The 14342-nt window shown below is 53.9% G+C and overlaps 1 protein-coding gene across 1 annotated transcript in view; it reads right to left on the reverse strand.

Moving 5' to 3' along the window:
- C9h6orf132 (similar to human chromosome 6 open reading frame 132) overlaps positions 1 to 14342 on the reverse strand; it is a 36619-nt gene that overhangs the window by 1098 nt on the left and 21179 nt on the right. Inside the window, exons 3-4 of the mRNA NM_001431182.1 lie at positions 5332 to 5407; positions 296 to 3599 (exon numbers count right to left, since the gene is read on the reverse strand). Coding sequence (NP_001418111.1) covers positions 296 to 3599; positions 5332 to 5407 — 3380 coding nt within the window. The remainder of the gene's footprint in view (positions 1 to 295; positions 3600 to 5331; positions 5408 to 14342) is intronic.

Here is a 14342-nt window from a genome sequence, read left to right on the forward strand (position 1 = left end):
AACCAGAGAACACCCTTTTTTGTATCCTCTGCTTACTCAAACTCCTTTGCTCTCACTCTGGGTCTTTCTACCCGGGGCCACTAGGTCTCCTTTTCCTCTACACTGATTCGCAGCCCTGAAGCTCCAGAGGATGAGGTGGGTGAAGAGGTGTGCAGGGAAGGAAGGTGCTAGTTAACAGCACCCTCTCCAGGTCTCTGGGCCATCCTCTTAGTCGCAGGCGATGGCCCGTGGCCTTGGCCTTAGCTCTGTTCACGCACCCCCAGAGATCCTTCTACCTTAAGAGAACCCAGCTCACCTGCTGACTTTGTGAGGGACGAAGCCATAGTCCCCAGTTTTGCTGCCACTACCACCGCCTCCGCCAGGCGCCTTGTACTTGACCTCGGCCGCGCCCCGGGCGCCCTCCAGGGACAACCTCCGTGCGTTCAGGCCACCGGGGGCCGCGCGCCCCGCAGAGTTGACTCGTCGCATCTCAGGTCCTCCTGGCTGCGGTCCGAAGCAGTTAGGGGAGCTCAGGCTGCGGCCAGTAGAACCACGGGACGTCCCGGGATTGCGATGGGGCTCCCCGACGTACAGGCGTTTCTTGATGAGCGAGCGTCCGCTGCCCGAGAAGCGATCCAGGCCCCCGGGCTCCGGGTACTGAGTCCCCGGGAAGCGCGAGAAGCCACGAGCCGGACTGGGTCTCGAGGACTGCCCCAAGTCGGAGAAGTTGTTCCTGGGTGGGGACCCGCGGCGGCCCTGCTGCTGCAGCCCAGGGACCGGAGGCTCGGGGTCATTGCTGAACTCTGGAGGCGGAGGAATGATATCAAAGCTGAACTCCTCCTCCTCCTCCCTCTTGTAGGAAGGAGAGGGCGGAGAAGAGAAGGACTTGGGGAGGGCGCGGCCGTAGGGTAAGCTTGAGTGAGCTGGTCTTTCCCGGGCCACAGGGGCCAGGGATTCGTCCTTGGTCCACCCAGGTCTGTAGGTTGGATCTGAGGCTTGTGTGTCTCGTCCCTGCAGGGGCTTCCACTGACTGGGCCCAGTGGGCCGTGCTGAGGCCACCTGGGAGTCCTCTGTCTCACTGGGCACCTTAGGGACCACAATGAAGGAGTTGGGCCGGCTACCTCTGTAAAAGATGCTGTCAGAGCTGGCCTCTGGTTGGTTGCTATGGTCACGGAGACTCCCTGGCAAAGAAGACCGTCCAATTGCAGTCCCTCCAGGTCTAGTCTTCTGTGCCCTTTGTCTGGCTGCGAGGAGCAGGGCCATTGGGGAGCCCCGCTCCACCACTTCTCCAGTCACCGGGTGTCTGAGGACTTGGTCAGCTGGCTGAACTGGCAAGAGAGGTTTGGCTGGATGGTTTTGGAGCTCCTTTTCGTCCACTAGATCCCCTGAGTCTGTAGCCTCCCCCCTGGTCCTAGTGGGAGTCACTACAGCAATCCCTCGGCTGTGGCTATTCTGGCTGCGATGGGGTCTGTAGAGAAATGGCGCTTCTTCTCCACCGGTGGACATCTTTGGTGGGAGAGCTGGAGGAGAGAGGACGCCATTTCTAGACAGTTGGGTAGCCACCGAGTTTTCTTGAGATTCTGGTTTTTCTCTCTGCCTCATGGAGGCAAGGTCCTTCTCTGCCATCGGCTGAGATAATGGGGTGGGCAGCCGGGGTGTGTCCTTGAGTAGTGTGGCCTGCCCAGGTGCATCTTTGGGTGGTGTGGCCTGCCCAGGTATGACCTTGGGTGGTGTGGCCTGCCCAGGTGCATCTTTGGGTGGTGTGGCCTGCCCAGGTGCGTCCTTGGGTGGTGTGGCCTGCCCAGGTGGATCTTTGGGTGGTGTGGCCTGCCCAGGTGCGTCCTTGGGTGGTGTGGCCTGCCCAGGTGCATCTTTGGGTGGTGTGGCCTGCCTAGGTGTGTTCTTGGGTGATGTGGTCTGCTCAGATGTAGGCTTGAGTGGTAAGGCTAGCCCAGGTGTGGCCTTAGGCGGTATGGCCTGCCCAGGTATAGGCTTGAATGGTGTGGCTGACCCAGGTGTGACCTTGGGTGGTGTTGCTGGACCATGTACAACCTTGGACTGGAGTGTTGTGGCAGGCAGAGGGGCGGTAGACAGTTGGGGTGGATTCTTGGTGGCAGGCTTATGGAATCTGCCATTTTCAGTCCTGTTTTCAAAGGTTCTTCCCCCTTCCAGCCGGGGTTTGGGGGGCAGAGATGCTAAGCTGGGCTTGGCTTCTTTCTCTGCTGAGGAGGCAAACCGAGCCTCTAGCTCATTCCGGATCTGCTTGACACTGGGGGCTGGAGTATCCTGGGGGATGTAGTCCACAGGGGGTAGGGCCAGGCTGCTGCTGGCTTCTCTCTCTGGCAGGCTGCTGCTGGAGGGGCTCTTCTCAGGAGCACGGGGGTGTATCTTCTCAGGCAGGCTTGGAGGTACCTCCTCTGATAGGCTGGTGCCCTTCTTGTTCTCCTTGTCCTTCGAGGCCACTGTAGGGACTGGCCTGTGACTGAGTGACCGATCCTCTTTCCTGGACCCACAGAGATAGGCTGCCAGCTCACTTCGAAGCTTTTCCATCTGCCGGGGGTCTCTCCAGTCAACAGGTTCTGACGAGGCTGTGTCCTCCGGACTGGGCGGGTTGGGTTTGGGGTTGAGAGCAGGTGAGCTGGATTTGGAGGTCTTCGGAAATCCAGAAGATGGAGGGGCTGCCCGCTCAGTAGAGGGCAGAGGAGGAGCAGCTGGGGGCAGAGAAGATGCTGGCCGAGGGAGTGGGGGAGCGGGCGGAGGCAGGGGAGGAGCTGGGGGTGGAGCTCCTGCTTGTCCATTTGTCTGGGGTTCAGACTGCCTGAGCCTTGGGCTGCCTGGTGTCTCGGGCCTGGGCTCTCTGGGCTGCTCGGGCTCTAGGGCCCTGTCTGGGTAAACCAGAGATGCAGGGCGGACACTGATGCTGTGAGGCAGTGGGAGGTGGGCGGAGGTCTTCTGGGTGGCTTCATCCTCCTCTGGAGAAGCTCCTGGTGCTTCCTGAACTGGGATAGATGAGGTCCTGACTGGGGTTGGGGGAGGCACCTTCGGTGACCTGGGGAAGGTGAGGTGGGGCTCTGGGCTAGGCCCTAGAGGGCTCCTCTTTAGTTCAGCAGGACTTTTAGGGGGGCTGCTTCTGGGGTCCTCCGGCTGCTGGCCATTGAGTGCCACTTCTGATTTCCATTTGATAATAGCCCCAGTGGGGAAGAGACGAGTTCCAGTTGTATGAAGAGAGACCGGAACTGGGGGTCCCGGGGCTGGCAAAGAAGGTGGAGGCAGGGTTTGAAAAGCTGACGGTGGGGCAGGAGGGATGAAGTCAGGAGGGGTAGGTGTGGAAGGTGGGGAGAACGCAGATGAGGGGGATAAGGTATCTAATGCTGGGGGTGGAGGTGGGGCTGTGCTGGGTGGGGGTGGGGGTTCCACCAGCAGCGGAGGGGGAGGAGGAGGAACAGGAGGTGGTGGTGGTGGAGAGGACGCCTCTGGAGGCTGTGAAGTGTCCTGGGGTGGCCCTGGGGCTGGACCCGGGGGAGGTGGGGGGATGGATGAGTCCAGATCATAGTGCACGGGCCTCAGGTCTCCCACAGAGCTGTACAGTCGGAGGTTACCATTCACTAGTGTGCTGGCACCTGAAAGAGGGAGGCAGAGGTAAGGAGCTGGGCCAGTCCCCATCTCTCCCACCGTTTTAACATCGTGTGTGGGAGGGCGGGCACCAGGGCGCACCTGTGGAGGACTTCGGGCTTATGGAAATTAGTCCTCTCCTCCCACCCTGTGGGCTCTGGAGACCGAACTCAGCTCAGATTTGGTGGTTCACCTTACCTGCTGAGCCATCTTTCCCACCCAAAGCCGGTCTCTGTGCCTGGCACAGGGAGAGGGGCTGGCCTAGGGAAACACTAGTTCCAGCCCTTTCCTCCTAAGCCTACCCGTGGAAGCAGCCACGTCCGCCAGGTGCGGAACTGTCGGGAGTGGTCCTCTTCTTTTTTTTTTTTTTGGTTCTTTTTTTTCCGGAGCTGGGGACCGAACCCAGGGCCTTGCGCTTCCTAGGTAAGCGCTCTAACCACTGAGCTAAATCCCCAGCCCCGAGTGGTCCTCTTCTTATGTTAATGGGACACTTCCTGCTCAGGGCCCTGGAGCAGCCCTGGGTGCTTACAGGAGGAAGCTGCCTACACAAGCAGCCGACTCTCGTTTTTGGGATGCCCCAAGTCTACCGAACCCCACTGCAGCCTTTAGAACCCCTGTATCAGAGCATTTGGTGGGCAGTGGAAAGGAAGGAAGGTAGCCAGGGCAATGTCGCTACAGAGATGGACACCCAGACAGCAGCCAGTTCTGCATCCCAGTCCCTGAAGAGTCCACCTCTCCCCCCCCCCCCTCCGCCCCCCAACCCTCCGCCATGCTCATCTTCCCTTTCCCCTCCTCGTCGTGCTTAGGAGAGAGCAGCGAGCCTGGAGCAGGGCTGCCTGGGAAGGCTCCTTCCAGCTGTGTGACGCTGGGGACCTGAAATGGAGCACCCAGGGTGTCACAACCGCAATAAACAAAAGAGGGATACTACCCATAAAGCTGATTCTCGTTCTGTTCTAGGGATCAAATCTGGGGCCCTGCTCATGCTAGGTAATGTTGATCTCTGGTCTCCATACACTCCTCCACTGGCTGTATACTCTGCCCCTGAAGCTTACTCCATAAGGGGTCAAGCCGATAGATAATTCCATAAACTAGTAAATCATTACCACGGACAAGGCAGTAATAAAACCAGCAAGGGAGGGGTGCCGAGAGGTGCCACTTAATTAGGAAGGCCCATTGGGAAGGTGACCTCGGAGCAGGACACTGGGAGTGGGCCGCAGTGCAGACCCTGGGGTGAAAACCTGCCCGGGCAAGCTAAGGAAATGCCTTTCGCCAAAGGTGGGGGAGGGGCAGGGAATCGGTGGCCGTGCAGTTCTCAGGAACCTTTTTGCTCACGGTCACACAGGGTGTCACGCGCCTGGTTTCACTAAGTGGCTCACGTCTATCCCATACATACATTGAGCCTTCTGGAGTTGGCACTGCTGTTCTCAAGCAGGGCAAGTGTCCCAGCAACAGTGACAGCTAACCAGGCTGAGTCAGGATAGATTCAGAGATAGGGTCTGTCTGACCCAGAGGTCTTCCTGCCGCCCTCTCTTCTGCTGTGACCTGGGCACACTCTCTAAAATGGGTGTTAGCCAGCCACGGACTCCGCATCTCCCAGGCCCACTATTCCCACCCAGCAGACCAGTCACTAGAGGCCTGAGGACGCTGGCTTTGCCTCCAGCTTGTTTGTTTTGCTTTAAATTCAGGGCCCAAGCAGGGAGGAAAAGAAGACGAAGAAGCACAAGATCAGGGTTCTCTTACCTCTCACTTCTTTGTCTGCAAACTCTTCTGGGACAGACGGGGTGGGCACTGCCAGCCCGTGGTTCTCCTGGGCATTCTGAAAGAGACCAGGGGACATGGAGAGATGAGCAGACACCTCAAACCCCGCCTGTGAGTCTCGTATTACTGAAGAAACTGCAGGACTGGTAGTGGCCGACCAACTTCGTAAGTGAACCCATTTGTTTTTAGATTAATTAATTATCTGGGCAGTGCTCTCAGAGGCCAGAAGAAGGCAAACCGGAGTCACACACAGTTGGGAAAGAACGTGCGGGAGCTGGGCGTTGAAATGGTCCTCTGCACGAGCAGCAAACGCTACTAACGGATAAACCATCTCTCCTGTCCCAAGAGTGAATCTGAAAAATGAATGTGGATCGGGGATATTTTTCAGTTGGTAGAGTGTTTGCCTAGTCATGTAGACAAGGCCCTGAGTTTGAGCCCTCGCAGGGTAAGAACTGCGTGTGGCAGGGTATGCCCAGAATCTCAGCCCGCAGGGCATGTTCGAGGACATCCTCTGCCACATAGTGAGTTCGAGGCCATCCTGTGATACAGGAGACTTTGGAGAAAAAATGCCAAATGTCCTGTTGGTTTTTTCTCAGCTAGAAATGTATGCTTTGGAGCTCCCATTCAAATTGTTCACTGCTCTATGCACATACGAGAACAACCACGAAAACAGTGTTAGTTCCAGATCAAACTTGCCAATGTAGAATTGGCAAAGATGAGAATCAACTACATATGAATAAAAATCTCACTTAAAAGCAAACCAAGGAGCCAGGCATGCTCAGGGCCATCCTGGTCTACATCACGAGCGTCAGGCTACAGTGAGACCCTGTCAAAACAACCAAATCCAACCGAAAAATCCAAAATGAGGGCTGGGGAGACGTCTCAGACGGTAAAGGTGCTTGCCACGAGCTGAGCTGAGCTGAGCTGAGCTCTGGGGCCCAGAATGGAAGGAGAGAACCAGCTCCTGGAAACAGTCCCCAAACCTAACACAAAGAACCCTGCAGTGACTCAGCTGCCAAAAGCTAGCACCCTCATCCTGACCTCCAGTTGACTCCAGTTTTCATCGGGAATTTACAGAAGAGTAAGTGTCGAGCAAGGCTCTGCAAGCCCGGCAGGCGCCTCTGATCTCTAACTCAACCAAGCAGAGTGTTTGCACAGCTGTCCGCTTCTGAGTCTATTTTGCATTCTACCCGTGCTCCCCCAACCCCGGCACATTTCCATAGATCAACAAAGCGCACACAGCTGCCATTTGGAAGCTTAGCGGAGCGGCGGTGCATGTGCTTCTCAGGGGTCTCGGTGGCCTGGCCTCTGGTCCCCAAGCCCACTCTCTTTTCCTACTCACCTAGCTTTACCAGCTAACATTCTAGCCTGACAGGCTCTCTCCTAAGCCGCAGTCTGCGTTCCTCCTGGGGCTGGAGTTGGGCAAGCCGTCTCTCTATCCCTTTCTTTATTTCCTGTCTTCCAGCCACCATCCTTGGTCTCAGAGTCACTATGTAACCGCAGGTGACCTTGAACCTCCGGTTCTCCTGCCTTCACCTCCCCAGTGTTGGGATCACAGCTCTCACCACCACACCTGGCTTGTGTGGTACTGAGGATTAAACTGGGCTCTGTGTCTGTGAGAGAAGCGCTCCACCAACCCCTTCCACTAATTTCTAATAATACCAACCACGTGTCTTGTGCTCTGTTCAGAACCATCTCAGTCACCACTCAATGGGAAAGAGGTCCCCTGCCTGTGTCTACCGGATGAGGAAACGCACCAAAAATGTCTCAGAAGTAATTTAAAACATACGGCTATAGCTGCCACTGCCAGACCCAGGTCCTGGGCATTTTGCATCAGCACAGCCTTTCCTTTAAGGACTACCCAGCCACAGGACTGAGAAAAAGACTTCCACCCTCCGTGTTTGCATCTCTACCTGTGAACTTGTGCTAAAACCAGAAGGCACCACGCACCCATCGGTGATGGTTTGAAAAGGAGCAGCCCCCATAGACTCCTGTATTTGAATGCTTGGTCCACGGGGAGTGGCACTATTAGGAGGTGTGGCCTTGTTGGAGTGGGTGTGTGACTATGGAGTCCGGCTTGGAGGTCTCATATGCTCTTAAGTAGGCCTTGTGGGTCAGTCCCCTGCTGCCTGAGGGGACTCACAGCTCCCCCTCCACAGCCATGTCTGCCTGTATGCTGCGTGGTGTTTCTCACCATGATGAAGATAATGGACCGAACCTCTGAAACTGTGAGCCAGCCCCAATTAACTGTTTTCCGTTATAAGAGTAGCCCTGGTCACCGTGTCTCTTGACAGCGATAAAACCCTAACGGAGACACAGCTAAGAGGTTATGAAGAGTGAGTGAGGCTATGTCCGGAAAGCACTGGGCTCATGGCACAGGGAAGTCAATAATGCTCCTAATGTTACAAAGGAGCTACCGGACCCCTGTGCAAGCCAGGCCCTCCTAACCGGCTGCGGTCCTGAGCCACCCAGGCAAGGCTCCGCCCTCCAGAAGTACCGCCCACTTCGCCGTCTTCATTCACAAGGCAAAAACACCTTTTGTTTGGTGTGTGTGTGTGTGTGTGTGTGTGTGTGTGTGTGTGTGTGTGTGTGTGTGTGTGTGTGTCTGCGTCTGCAGGAGCCCTTGAAGGAGAGAGCTTCTTCAGAATCCCCTGGGAACTGGAATTATACTGGTTATGAATCACCATGTGGGAACTAGAACTAAGCTCTTTATAGGAAGAGCAAATTCTCCTGACCATCTCTCCAGCCCCTGATGGTTGGATTTTTTTATTTTTATTTTATTTTATTTTATTTTGAGACAAGGTCTCTGTATATAGCCTAGCTGTTCTGGAACTTACTCTGAGGACCAGACTGGTCTTGAACTCACAGAGTTTTGCCTACCTCAGCCTTCTGAGTGCTGGAATTAAAGGTGTAAGCCGATACACTCAGCTCTAGATGATTCTTGATTCCCTCCGATAAAACTGGGGGACTTCTTGGCGTTCTTAGACCTGCTGGGTCTTAAGGCATCCTCAAATGAGATGCGGAAAGTCCAGTTGTTACTAGTGGCCTGATGTTAACCCCCTAGGCTTAGGGGCTTAGTGAGGTAGATGCTCTCCAACTATCAGAATCTGGTTGCCAGGACCCTCAGAGCCTTTCTGTGGCAGCCATGCCCTTTTCATAGTGGTAAGCAACTCTGACTCTGACGTTAGGCCGACCTGGAGGTGCATTCCGACTTATCTACTTCAGTGACGTCCATGCTCTTTACTGACTCTGTCCCTGCCCAGCAGAGGAGTCTCCCCAGACCTTCTGAGAAGCACCGCACACTTGGAATAATCTCACTGAAGACAGGCTCTCTGGTGTGAGGGGGCCAGGGTTGAGCCTCTCTGACTCTCTGAAGCCTAAGTGGGAATCCAAGGCTTGAGACTTAGCAGCAAAAGTCTCAGGTGCCGTTTGTGTTCAGCTTTGGCCGACCCTGGGCAGTGACGAGTTAGAGTGGAGACAGTGCTGCTGCCCGTGACCCACGATGGAACGGGGAGCTTGCCCTACCTTCTCCCTCAAATCGCTTAACGCAGCCAGCAGACTGATACTTAAAAGGACAAAACAAACAAAAACAAGGTCTTGCTGTGTAGTCTCACTCACGTTCACAATTCCCCTGCCTCAGCATCCTGAGTGCTAGAATTACAGTGTGCTACTGCAGAGATCCATTCAACTCTCTCACGTGAATGGGTCTTTGGTCCTTGAGCATGTGTGTGCACCAGACACATGCCTAGTGTCTCCAAAGGGCAGGAGAGGGGATTAGATCCGGAGTTACGGACGGTTGTGAGCCACCATGTGGATGCTGCAACTGAACCCAGGTCCTCTGCAAAATCAAATGCTATTAAGCCATCCAGACACCAACGCTTGCTTTTCTACGAATCTGTGAAACCCACTTTCCTAGCATAAAATGCAGAGACTAGGAGGCTCACGTACAAGTGAAAGCAAAATGCTCTTAGATGTAAGACAAACCCACAAAGACAATGTTGCCCGAAGCCAATATCCTCTGTTTCCCCAACAAAGGCAAAAAGATACAAACCACCAAAGCCAAGCTAGCTGGGATCCTTTGCACCTGCAGGCTCTCGCTCTCGCTCGCTCTCGCTCTCTCTCTCTCTCTCCCTCTCCCTCTCCCTCTCCCTCTCCCTCTCCCCTTGCTTCCTTTATTTGTTTTTTTGAGACAGGGTTTCTCTGTGTAGCCCTGGCTGTCCTGGAACTCCCCATGTAGACCAGGCCGGCCTCATACTCAGAGCTCCACCTGCCTCTGCCTCCCGACTGCTGGGATTAAAGTCGTGCACCACCACCACCCAAACTGCTTGCTTGTTTTGAGGTGCTGGGGATGAACCCTAGATTTTCAGGGTTTCGCTCTGCAGGTGAGGTGGCCTCGAACTCCTGCCGAAGCCTCCTGAGTGCAGGATTTTGGATATATACAGCATCCAGCTGTTTTGATTCTAAAACGCTGTGAACAAGTCAGCCTCCCCAGACCGCAGCACGGAAGCCTGTCATCATTGCGTGACTTGCAGTAGCAGCTCAGGCGCGCGTACACACACACACACACACACACACACACACACAAGCCCCTAAGTCCAGCCTCATCCCCTCATCCCTCGGGTATCTCCCAGTCTGCCCAAGCCCCTGTGTTTTCCTCTCACTGCTTTAGCTTTTCACAGCTGCCTGCAGCACACTGGACAGGGGGTGAATACGAACTCATTTGAATCTCAGCCCCAGGAAAACAAATGGGGAGTTTCCTCTGCGACTGCTGGGATCAAGAGTACAGGCTGGAGTGGGGGATGGGGTCGGGGTGGGGGCTGAGATGGCTCAGTGGTTAAGAGAACTGGCTGCTCTTCCAGAGGTCCTGAGTTCAAATCCTAGCAACCCCATGGTGACTCACAACCATCTGTAATGAGATCCGATGCCCTCTTCTGGTGTGTCTGAAGACAGCTACAGTGTACTCATATAGAATAAATGAATAAATCAGTTCAGCGTGGACAGGGCAGCTTTGTAGGGCACCGCCCTCATGGCCGCCCAATTCCTCACCATCCTCCTTAGGCTCTGGGAACTGAGGCAACTCCTCGTGAAGAAGAGGGTCCAAGGATGTTGAGAGGGCTCAGCGGGGAAAGGGCTTGCTGTATAAGCATGAGGCAAGTACCCTGGCACATGTGCTGGAGTCCCATGTTGGGGTTGGTCGGGTGCTACTGTGTATTCAAATGTTAAACACCACCCCCGAGATCAGGTCACCTCCCCTGCCCTCCCCACCACGAGCAGAGCCTCACTCACACCAAAGGATGCTCCCCATCTAAAGCTAATCGGTTACTAAAGGGCCTGCGATTGGGCAGTAATGAGAGGAAGGTGGGACTTGAAGATCAAGTGACAGGTCCCAGGAGAGGCAAGGAGAGGAGGAGAGAGAAGCCAGCCTTGGGAGGAGACGGACCACAAGCATGCGCTCAAGTGAAATGTCCCCGAGGATGACGGATGGAGCAGAGATAATCCCTCTAGATTCAAACAGCAAGGAACAAAGGACATATGGCTGGGCTGTAAGTTAGAACCTGCCCGATCTTTTGGTTCTTTTTTTTTTTTCCCCGGGAGCTGGGGACCGAACCCAGGGGCCTTGCGCTTCCTAGGCAAGCGCTCTACCACTGAGCTAAATCCCCAACCCTGCCCGATCTTTTATATGGGCTAGCTAAAATGAATGTTTTTACAGTTGCAGGCCAGTGAGAGACTCGCACAGGAGGTGGAAGACTGGCGGCTAGCTTACTCTCTACTTGACAGAAGCTAGAGTCGCCTGGTTAGGGTCTCAATGACGGACTGTCTAGAGCTGGTTGGCCTGGGGAATATTTGTGGGAACTGTCTTGAAAACAAAGAAGACCCAGCTTAAATCAGGTGGCACCAGTCCTGGTTTGGAGCCCTGGACTGTACAGACAGAAAGCTATGTGAGCTCTAAGTGTGCACTCACTCTCCGCTTTTGGCTAAGCTCCTGCCGCTGTGATTTCCCCACAGTGATGGACTGTGACCTGGCACTGTGAACCCAGCAAACCCTTCCTCATCTGTGGTGTTTCCTGTCACTTCTGTGCTTGGTCACAGTCACAGAAATGAAACTAGGAGAACTGCCAAGGACTGACACCGGAGGTTGTCCTCTGACTTTCACGTGTGTACCCACACTCCCACACGCACCACCCAACCATCCACACAAAAAGCACGGGAACATTTAAAACCGCAGATCACACACACATTAAACTTATCTGAAAAAAGAAAAGGAAAGCCGGGAGGTGGTAGGACACATCTTTAATCCCAGTGTTCGGGAAGGCAGAGGCAGGGGGATCTCTGTGAATTTCAGGACAGCCTGGTCTACACAAAGAAACCCTGCCTGGAAAAACAAAACAACCAAACCAAACCAAACCAAGAGTTTAGCTGGGCGTCATGGTACATACCTGTAATTCTAGCACTTGGGAAGTAAAGGCAGAAGAACCCTGTTTAGCAGTAGTAACCCGGGCTGTATGAGACCTGTCTCAGAAAACTAAAAGCACAGTTCCATCCTTTGGTTATATCCTTCCTCGGGGCCAACGAGATGTGGTGCCTGCCAATGTAGACCTACAAACTGAATTCACTTCCCAGAACCCAATGGAGGTGCAAAGAGAGAAATCCACAAAGTTGTCCTCCAGCCTCCTACGAGTACCCATTATGCATCATGTATGTATGTATACATGTGTGCATGTATGTATATGTGTGTATGTGGTATGTGTATGTATGATGTATAAATGCACACACACATAATAATAATAAATAAAAATCTAAAAGAAAAGACAGAAAAAAGCGGGCCAGTGGGATGCTCTCGCAATGCAAACCTGACAACCCAAGTGAGATGCCCCAGACGTGGAAAGCTGGGAACAGTGGCATGCGTCTGTCCTCTCAGCCCGCCCACTGTGAGATGGGAGGCACACATGGGAGAATTGACAGGTAGGACTCAGGTCAGCTATCCTGGAGTATACTGCATATCGCTCAAAACAAAGGAGACCTCTCCCCAAACAAGTGGAAGGCAAGGACGGTGCCCCCAAACTGTCCTTTGACCTTCACACACATGTCCTGGCACACATACCTACACTCACATATCTACACACACAAGAATGAAAGGAAGGAAGAAACCTGTCATTTACTCTAGCACTTCTATCTGGGCTACTCCTCTGTCCCAGCTACTCCTCTGTCCCAGCTACTCCTCTGTCCCAGCTACTCTGTCATTTTCCATTTTCCAGTCACTCCCACTTCACAGCAGTCCAGTGAGCCTTTGAGTCTTTATAATACCTCTCTTTCTGCAGCGTTTCCAAATGGTCCTGATGATACAGGGTCTGCAATCCCAGGGCTCCAGAGGCAGGAGCATGATTGTAAACCTGAGGCCATCATGGACTACACAAAGAGAGCCTTCTTAAACCAGTGAACAACAAAAAACAGGCTGAGGCAATGTACCAGTTGGTGAAGGGCTTATCATAAAAGCTCAAGAACATGAGTGCAGCACCCCAGCTCCCAGGGATAGCCAGGCATGCGTCTGTAATCCTCACACTGGAGAAGCAGAGACCGGAGAATCCCTGGAGCCCAGCCCAGGGGATGCATGATGAGGTATGGCGTGGTTGAGGTCGACAGTGGACACTGACATCTGCCCTCCACACACGTACACATACCTATGCACATGGCCACATGTACACAATCAAGGACGCATTCCATGCAAAGAAAAGGACAGCGCCTGAGATGCAGCTCTGTTTCCACAGTGCATGGTGTGATGTCTAGGTTGGATCCCGAGCTCTGCAGACGCTAAGTATGGCAGCAAACGCTACAGTCGCAGCATGGAGGCGGGAGGACCACAAGTTCAAGAGAATTACCCTCAGCTGCAGAATGAATTCTGTCTGAGTCCAGGTTGGACCCAAAACTGTCTCAACACCACAAACAGAACCTCTGTGTTACAGTTCAGGGGTAGCTCCCTTGCCTGGCACACGTGAAGCCCTGGGCTCACTTCCAGCACCACAGGATAAAGGGAGAGCCTGTGATTGGGCAGTGGAAAAGGAAGGCGGGCTGAGAGTTTTAGAGATGAGCACAGAGAGTACAGGGAGACAGAGGAAGGGACGGAGAGGAGACAAGATGGGACCTATAGGAGAGGAAGAGGAGCCAGAGCCACACAGTCCTGGGAGCCATAAGTGTTGGGGATTTCTTAGGTAGATGATAAGAAGTAGGATGTGTTTGCCCCACCTAGTGTGTAGCTCGTGTCTATATCAGTTGAGTTTTGAGTTCATCGTGCGGGTGTTTTGTGGGTTGAGAATTTACGATATAAATCTGACTGATAAATCACAAGTCTCTAGAGTTTTGATTTTACCTGGTTATGGGGATTTGTGACAGCTAACCACGGGGAGTGGACGGTTGGGAACGTGAGCAGAGGCTGCCGGGCTGAGAACAGGCCAGCCTGCCCGCCCACTGGTGCCTTGCAGGCGGAAGCGTAGATTGCTGCTTTACTATTTCCCTGCTACAGGATGCTTTTCCTCTTCCAGCATCCCATCACTGGTCTAGGGGAAGAAATCCAGTTACCTTCCCACTGCGTGCGAGCAGGACCTTGCGTGAGGTGGATTCTGTACAGCTCTGTCACCCTCTCTCCACTCCTCAAACTCCGAGCTCCAACCAACCCTTCCTGGAGAAGACCCAGCTTGCTCCTCAGAGCAGAAACCCCTTTGGGCAGAAACCCCTCCTTTTTAAATTTTTGTTTATCCTTGTGTTTGAGGTGTGTGGACACATGTGCCTCAGTGTGTAAGTGAAATTGGTTCTCTCCTTCATCTTTACGTGGGTTCCGGGGATTGAACTCAGGTCATCAAGCTTGCACAGCACATAGTTTACCTGCTGAGCCATCTTGCTGACCACGGAGACACCCCTGAAGGGACTGTGCAGAGGGCCTGTGGAATAGGCCTGTCACACACGAGGTTGCCTAACAGCATCAGAGAACACAGATCCGT

Source organism: Rattus norvegicus, chromosome 9 (assembly GCF_021556685.1).
Source record: "Rattus norvegicus strain SHRSP/BbbUtx chromosome 9, alternate assembly SHRSP_T2T, whole genome shotgun sequence".
In the NCBI taxonomy this organism is placed as follows: domain Eukaryota; kingdom Metazoa; phylum Chordata; class Mammalia; order Rodentia; family Muridae; genus Rattus; species Rattus norvegicus.